This window comes from Plectropomus leopardus, chromosome 4 (assembly GCF_026936395.1).
Source record: "Plectropomus leopardus strain MGB_pleo_1.0 chromosome 4, ASM2693639v1, whole genome shotgun sequence".
NCBI lineage: Eukaryota > Metazoa > Chordata > Actinopteri > Perciformes > Serranidae > Plectropomus > Plectropomus leopardus.
In genome coordinates, this window is record NC_142179.1 from 2,257,580 (window position 1) to 2,266,523 (window position 8,944).

The window sequence follows — 8,944 nt, forward strand, 5'->3', positions numbered from 1 at the left end:
CTTTCAGGAGCTCTTGAATGCAGCACGGTTGCGTCGCTGTTGCTCTTGAACGCAGCTCGTCGCATTTTATTCAACACTGCAGACACACAGCCTCCCGGACAGAAGAGAAACTGGAGCTGAGCTGAAGGCGAGGTGAGATTTTTATTATATTTTATTACTATTATTTATTTAGGAGTTTATTACTTGGTTACTCATGAACGGGCAGTTTCCAGGACATAGACGGAGCCTGAGCTCGAGCTCAGACTTAAAAAAACCTCTTAAACGATCGCTTCACTTTACTCTTTATATCCGGTCTTTGGTTTAATATCCAGCTGTCTGACAGACAGATTTATAAAAACATAACAGTTATATCAGCTGCATAACAGTGAAGCTGTTATACCTGCAGTGTCGTATGCAAACCTTTAACCTACATACTGACTCTAAACGCATCACAGTTTATTAAATCACTGTAACTTTGCATTCAAAGCTGCAGGAATTATTAAAACTTACTCATGATAATGAGCTAATGTTAACAGGGAAACACGTGTTTGCAGCTGTGACATGTAACCGGTGTTTTATAACACCGTGAGGTTTGACAGGCGTTACACAAGAATGATTGACAGCTGTTTGCACCAATAAGAGGGAGGGAGAAATATATATAAACAGCACCGTATGAACTGTTTGGTTAATTTTACGCAATTTTCTTTCCTCATGTTTTTAATAATTTTGGCTGTGTTCGTGCATATGGCTTAAATCTTTGGGATTTTTTTGTTTGTGGCAGTCAGTGTTGCTGCTAATCATTGACATTTCCCAGAAAACAATATTATTATTATATAGATTTAATATTAAGTTACAGTAAAAACATATTATTTATTTAACTTTCACATTTTAGTTTTTTTTTAATTTCATATCCTGTATTTATTCTTTTATTTTTTGTAGCTCATTTCATGTATTTTTTTTAGGATTTTTATTTATTTTGAAATGAAACTCTCTAAATATTAAGGTCATTCTCTTCTGGGGAATGACGGGCTGTTGGACATGTCCACACACTGGAGTGGGCTGTTGGACATGTCCACACACTGGAGTGGGCTGTTGGACATGTCCGCGCTGGAGTGGGCTTTTGGACATGTTTGCACGCTGGAGCGGGCTGTTGGACATGTCCGTCCCCTGGAGTGGGCTGTTGGACATGTCCGCACTGGAGTGGGCTGTTGGACATGACATTATATATACAGTTTAAATGTGTGCAGGCTGTGGGTTGATAGATTGGACAGATTTGGACGTAAATGAACGAGCATCAGTCCGATCAGCACAAAAAGCGTTGGTTATTTTTTAACACAGGTGTCTTAAACTGTCTTGTTCTTACTCAGCTTTAAAGTTTTAAAGGTTCATGTCGGCTTAAACTCCAGAATCTCCAACTGCAGCTGTATTTTACCTCATCTGATCTCACAAAATGCATTTTTGCATCATCAAAAGCACATTTTCTGTCATCAGGCAGCCACCATGACGAGCCTCCAGCTGAGTGCAACGGAGGAGATGGTGGAGAGGTTTTTGGACGCTGCCGCCAGAGGAGACCTGACTCAGGTGTCCACGCTGCTGTCCCACGCCCCCTCGCTCATCAACCAGACGGGATACAGCGGCTGGACAGCGCTGATGCTCGCCGCTCGCAATGGACAGTACCAGGTGGCGGAGGAGCTGCTGTCTCATGGGTACAGTGAGCTGAGATGAAGAGAAAATGAAAATGTGAATTTCATCTAGAATTATAAATTTTATTTTTTCATTATATTTTATATTTATAATCTGAATCAACAAACAATACAACATTTACCTCTAAAATATGATAAAGTATAAAGTAACTCAGAATTAGACTTAACCCTTTGAAACGTGTATCAACATCTTTTTTTCTTTCTTGAGCAACTTGGCAAGAAATGGAATTTATTTTTTAAAGAGTTGGAGAAAAATGTCCATAGAGCTGTATTCATAGTTATCAGAATAAAATATTTAAAATTATTTTACAAAATTAAAATATCTTTGAAATAACTTTTAGGCACCCTTCTTCATGATTTTTTTGTTTTGTTTTTGTTCATTTTTAGGCTAATTTCTTGCTAATTTCTAGGTTATTTCTTCTCAAGCCTCAAGGTCTCGAGGGGTTAACTACAGTAAATAGGTAAACAGTGCAGTAAATGCACTTTTTACCACTGTATAAACTCTTACATCCTCAATGAAATTACTTATTTTTCTGGTTTAGTGCGTAAATAAACACAGAATTTCAGGCCATATTTCTAAATCTAACGTGTGACCAGTGTAACTGAAGTGTTTGATTTCCAGGTTAATGTAAATATTTGCAAACAACTGTCAACAGCATTGAAGACTCATTGCTTTTTCTCTAATCTCTAATTTCTGTTTTCGATCCTCAAGCTGCGACAAGTTCTCGGTGAACAGCTCGTCTCAGACCGCCTACGACATCGCCAAGTTCTGGGGCCACAGACACATCTCTAACCTGCTGGCCCGGGGGGACGACGGCAGCCGGCGAGTCCTGCCGGGCTCCGACGTCCACCAGCAGGAGAACTACTTCAGCAGAGAGACGCTGGACCGGCTGAGCGCCAAGAGGACGGACGAGGCGTGGCTGCAGAGTAAACAGAGCGACCCACAGACAGTCTACCTGCTGTTCTCCAGCCTCAGCCCCATGGTCAGCAGCCCGCAGGCCGACGCCAAAGCAGCGGTGCGTCGCCGAAGACGAGTTATTTTTCATTAGTACCGAAGATTTGCGTGGGTTTTGGAACATTCACGACCATTTCTAATGTCTTGTAAACTAGCAGGTACCAGATGTCGATGCAGGTGTTACGTATCGTTGTTTTCCCACATAAAAGATTTAAGTTGTCTAATGATAACGTTTCTAACGTTTCACAGGTTGAGACCAAGCTGTGCCGGTTCAGCTATGAGGCGGTTGAAGATCTTCTCCTGAAACCTACGACTGTGCTCATCTTCCTCGGCGTGGAGAAGAGGAACAAAGCTTCCTCTCAGACGGTGGATGTCGTCCAGGAGCCTCCTGCTTGGTTTGCCATCAACACGGACGAAGACGCCGCTGAACTTCTGAAACGCTGCCGAGAAAAAAACTGCTGCTTCCCAAAGACGCCAAACAGAGATCTGCTGAAGCTCAGCGAGGAAGAGGCTGGTGAGGAAGACACAGGGTCTTTTTCTTTTGGGGATCATTTTGACTGAAACAAAAGATTTCATATTACTGACGTGTGAGTCAATATTCTAGACTCAATTTAACCCTTTAAAACTGGAGCAAATTGGCTTGATTTCTTTCAAAAATGTGGAAAGAACGCAACAAAAAGAAAGAGCAAGAAATTAGTGAAAAGTGCAAGAAAATAAACTGAAAATTTGTTTTAAAAAGTTTAAAAAACGAACAATAAACTGGAAAAAAAAAACTAAAAATTCAAAAAAGTCTGTAATTATAATAATTAACATATAGTTTTTCCCTAGACATTTTTTCTAGCTTTTTAAAACAGATTTTCGATACAAATTTCTTGCAATAATTTGCTCATTACCTTTTACCCATGTTTTTTTTAAAGAAATTGTATAATTTTTCTCAAGGTTGAAGTACTCGCGAAAGGCGTCTGAAAGCAGCACAAGAACAGTGCTGTTGTTCCCGGTTTTCAGAGGGTTAATAATCTGTTTTCCCGCTCTCCGTCCTCCAGGAGTCGTGGCTCAGGCTCGGGCCGTGCTGGCCTGGCACCGCTACAGCTTCTGTCCGACGTGCGGCAGCAGCACTCAGCTGGAGGAGGCGGGATACAAGAGGAGCTGCCTGAACGCGGACTGCAGGAGCCTGAAGGGGGTTCACAACACCTGCTATCCCCGAGTCGGTACGGAGCGCCAAACCAACCTCACCAACCTCACCAACCTTACCAACCTCATTAACCTCACCAACCTCACTAACCTCATTAACCTCACCAACCTCATCAACCTCACTAACCTCATCAACCTCACCAACCTCACCAACCTCATTAACCTCACCAACCTCACCAACCTCAACCTCACCAACCTCACTAACCTCATTAACCTCACCAACCTCACCAACCTCACTAACCTCACCAACCTCATTAACCTCACCAACCTCACCAACCTCATTAACCTCACCAACCTCACCAACCTCATTAACCTCACCAACCTCACCAACCTCATCAACCTCACCAACCTCACCAACCTCACCAACCTCACCAACCTCACCAACCTCATTAACCTCACCAACCTCACCAACCTCAACCTCACCAACCTCACTAACCTCATTAACCTCACCAACCTCACCAACCTCACTAACCTCACCAACCTCATCAACCTCACCAACCTCACCAACCTCATTAACGTCACCAACCTCACCAACCTCACTAACCTCACCAACCTCATCAACCTCACCAACCTCACCAACCTCATCAACCTAACCAACCTCACCAATCTCATCAACCTCACCAACCTCACCAACCTCATCAACCTAACCAGCCTTACCAACCTCATCAACCTCACCAACCTCATTAACCTCACCAACCTCACCAACCTCATCAACCTAACCAGCCTTACCAACTTCATCAACCTCACCAACCACACAAACAGCTGCTCCTCCTGATAAATGCTCTATAGGTGCTCATTCGTCGGCAGCTGGACTTGTTTGTTGAAGATGTTTCACCTCTTGTCCAAGAGGTTTCTTAATAACAGATGGTCTGTTAAAACTGTAGAATATATACGTTTTTTATGCTGTAGAAGAAAATCTCTTCGGCTTGTGTTAACCACAGACCAACCCATTGACTTTGAGACAAAGGAACTAGTACTGCAAACATGCAAACTCAGTTGTTAAGCCCATTTTCCAACCATCCGTCATCAGGGAAACACATGCATTAAAAAACGCAGAGTTATTAGGTCAACTTCAGAAAGGAAAAATTAACCAACATTGTAAACCAACATCAATCCATCAAATATGCATTAATTTTCAGATTTTTAACCCTTTAAATCAGGCATGTCAAACTGGTCCACAGGGGGGCCGGTGTGGCTGCAGGTTTTGTTTCCAACCAAGTAGCAGCACACCAGACTTGACTCATTTAATCAACTGATCTCCGTCTTCAGACAGTTGATTGGTCAAACTGTGTGCTCTTGGTTGGTTGGCACAAAAACCTGCAGCCACACCGGCCCCCCTGTGGACCGGTTTGACATGCCTGCTTTAAATGACATATTTTTGTCATGATGCCACTGTGTTTTTACATGCACAAAAAAAACAACAACATGATGATCACAGTCTGGGATCTGTCAGTGATCAGCAGCTACATTGACTGTGACAGGTCACCTAGTGGAATAGCATGTATTTCCTCCATATGCCAAATATGGTCAAAATGACCTCATCAGGTAGAAAACAGTCAAAATGAAAAATTTCAAGTCAAAAGCCCAGAATGACACCCAGAAATAATACAAGTCATGTTTTTCTGCTTTGATGGCTGTGGGATCAAAAATGTCACTTTGAATGGGTTTCAGTGGAGCAACTTAGTTTCCACAGTGTATTTTAGACTTTTTGTAGGAGCTGAGCTGAAAATTCACAATTTATACAAAAATACACAATCTGGTCAAAATTTATGCCATATGCATGAACACAGCCAAAATGATCAAAAAATAAAATTGTAAAATGCACCAATTGCACCTCTCACCTGTGTGTTCTCAGACCCAGTGGTCATCATGCTGGTGATCCACCCTGATGGAAACCAGTGTTTACTGGGAAGGAAGAAGATCTTTCCAGTTGGTTTGTTCTCCTGCCTGGCTGGATTCGTAGAGCCTGGTAACAGACGCACACACACACACACACACACACACACACACACACACACACACACACACACACACACTCTGAATAAAAGCTGTAACCATCACGTCTCCATGCCCGAACTCAAGTGTTACCCTTACTGACCTTTTCTCCTGCAGGGGAGGCGCTGGAGGAGGCGGTGAGGAGGGAGGTGGAGGAGGAGAGCGGAGTGAAGGTCGGGCCGGTTCAGTATGTCTCCTGCCAGCCGTGGCCGATGCCCTCCAACCTCATGATTGGCTGCCTCGCTGTCGCCATATCGACCGACATCAAAGTGGACGGGAACGAGATAGAGGAAGCTCGATGGTTCCCGCGTCAGCAGGTGCAAACATGACATCATTTACTATCAGCACGACAATTAATAATATAAATAAGCATAATAATGACTGAAATGATCAGTGCTACTCCTCAATGAAATGACTTAACCATCGTTCATCACTGACCTTTAGAAATTCTTTGCACAAGTTCTTCTTACTGTAGATTTTCCAGAGCTTTCAGCCGTATCTCATGGCCTTCATCAGTTGGTAGTAATGGCTCAGGCAGTGATGGAGATGATTTAATGATAATAATTTTATTTTTATGCCTCCATGCCAACGCGAGCTGTGGCCGGAGGTATTTTGTTTTCAGGTTGTTCGATATGTCAAGAACGCCTTTAGCGAATTTCTTCAAATTTAATATAAACTTCCACTTGAATGCAAGGCTTAAGTGATTATATTTTGGTGGTCATAGGTCAAAGGTCAAGGTCACTTTGACCTTGTATCCGTTTCATTCTTGTAAATGCATTATCTGTCGAACATTATGAGGGAATGTCTTCAAAACTGTCACAATAATCCACTTGGATTCAAGGTCATCCTTGAATCCAAGTGGATCGAGTGGACTGATTCGATTTTGGTGGTCATAGGTCAAAGATCAAGGTCCATGACCACATGTGTCTCATTCTTGTAAATGCGATATCTCCAGATCACCTCTGAGTAAATTTCTTCAAATTTGGCACAAACATTCAAATGGATTTTGTTCACAATAACCTTGACCTTACATTTGTGTCATTATTGTGAAAGCAATATGACGAGAACACCTCAAGGAAATTTCTTCAAATATGACACAAACATTCACTTGGATTCAAAGATGAGCTGATTATAATTTGGTCTTCAAACATCAAGGTCACTGTGAACGTGCATCTGTCTCATTGTTTTGAGTAAAATATCTGAAGATGGCGAAGAGGGAATTTCCTTTAAATTTGGCACAAGCGTCCACTTGGACTCAAGAATCAACTCATTAGACTCTGATGGTTGAAGGTGAAAGTTCAAGGTCACGGTGACCTCAAAAAACATGTTATTGGCCGTAACTCAAGAGATGTCTCATAGAATAAAATGATGAAGTGATGACATTTTATATCCAAAAAGTCAAAGGCAACTTAATTGTCCTCATAATGGTCTGCTAAAACACATTTCTGGCCGTTACTCAGCATCTTATATCGGGAACAGAAGTGGAGACATTTGGTCAGATACTGAATTGGCGACACTATTCTTCAAACTGTGCTGACTGTAGAAATCTTCTGTGCTGTACTTTTTGTTAGTGAATAATTTTAAGTCTAACGTTATGTTTGTTTAGGTGATTGACTCATTCAGAGGAATACGTCCTGCTTCCTTCACCTTCCCTCCCAGACAGACCATCGCACACCAGCTGATCAAACACTGGATCGGCATGAACTCCAACCTCTAAAACTCAAACTTTTAGCACTCGAACCTCAACAGCCGGTGTGGACACACCCTCAGACGGTCAGACGGGTCTAAAAAACAGCAGCTGTCTGAATTTTTTTACGACAAAACCAGCTGCCAGTCGAGGAAATCACCAGATTCTTCAGGTTGTACGTGACACAGTACTTCCTGTTAAATATTCTCAACACACTTCCTGTGTGTGGACGGATGCAGTCTGCACATAACGACAAAGACAGAACTGTACAGAATAGGAAAGGACAAACTATACACGAGAGGGTTTCCATTACAGATTTGCCCAAAACGTAAGCGATATTTTTGAATTGTTGATAAACACAATTGTGAGAGGACTGCGTTTCCACCGAGTGATGCTGTACGACTTCTCCTCTGGTGAAAACATCATCAGCAGCTTTATTTCTGTTGCAGCCACCGCATTAGCCGTCATTTCCAATCCAAGGCCACGCAGGCGTGTTACGGAGCCATAATGGAAAGGCGAGCCCCTTATACGAGGGAGCGGCCACATATGAGGGATTTCTGGGAGATGTAGTCCACAATTTCACAGAGGAATTGTGAAAAACTTCCGAATGATCGGCTCAACTTTCTCAGAGTTTTGTGATGCAATAACAGCTCCTGTAGCTCCTGCTGCATCACGAGGGAGCCAGTTCCTGCTGACACACAGACACAGCGTCATGTGACCTAGAAAAGACTAAAAAGTGTTTCCACTGCAGTTTTGCCAAATATGGCTTTTTCAAATCACATAAAATACCATCTTATGTGAGCATTCAGATTTTTTTTGTGGTAAAGTGGAGTTTTTTCGCAATCGACATGTTTCCATTAGGTTTATTTTATATTTGCAATTTCAATTTGCACAATTTGGGGTTTAATGGAAATCCTTCTACTCAAAACAGTCAATCCAGAGTTCAGTTTTTAACTTGCAATGTGACGACGGATCAAATCAAAGACAACTGTACACAGTTTGGGAACAAATAGAAAAAGTGTGCACTGCTGCAGACAGATATTTTCTGCAATTACAGAAAAACAGCTGCACTGGGATGTTAAACTGTTCCTGTCCTTAATTTTTAACAAATCTGGACATAACATTTAAGCTGGACCATCCTCAGTGACACAGCAATCTTAAACGCCTGAATCTTTGGGCAGCAGCTGTCAGACGGGACTTTGATTTATGAAATATGGTGCACAAGTCGAGAAGATTAATCAATTAAAATCAACATAAGATCGTTATTATTTTGCTACAGCACAAACAAAACAATTACAGGCTGATCATTGACACAGAAAACTGATGCACTGTAAATTTCTAAATAAACAGAATATTCAGTTTAATAAAATGATATAACAAATTTTCATTGTGTGTGGCAACATTTTGTCTTGAACATTAAATGACAAATACGTA

The 8,944-nt window shown here is 41.9% G+C and overlaps 1 protein-coding gene across 2 annotated transcripts; it reads left to right on the top strand.

Moving 5' to 3' along the window:
- The first annotated feature begins 12 nt into the window (after window positions 1–12).
- On the top strand, window positions 13–8,891 carry nudt12 (nudix (nucleoside diphosphate linked moiety X)-type motif 12). 2 transcript variants are annotated; one of them, XM_088076277.1, is made up of 8 exons: window positions 13–132; window positions 1,471–1,685; window positions 2,395–2,698; window positions 2,887–3,151; window positions 3,681–3,845; window positions 5,684–5,797; window positions 5,941–6,140; window positions 7,430–8,891. In XM_088076277.1, exons 2-8 carry the CDS (start codon window positions 1,480–1,482, stop codon window positions 7,538–7,540), a joined length of 1,365 nt encoding a protein of 454 aa, XP_087932403.1. In that variant the 5' UTR covers window positions 13–132; window positions 1,471–1,479; the 3' UTR covers window positions 7,541–8,891. The 2 variants fall into 2 exon arrangements, with proteins under 2 accessions (XP_087932403.1, XP_087932404.1); XM_088076278.1 differs by lacking the exon at window positions 13–132 and having other exon boundaries at window positions 1,580–1,719.
- The last annotated feature ends 53 nt before the right edge of the window (window positions 8,892–8,944 follow it).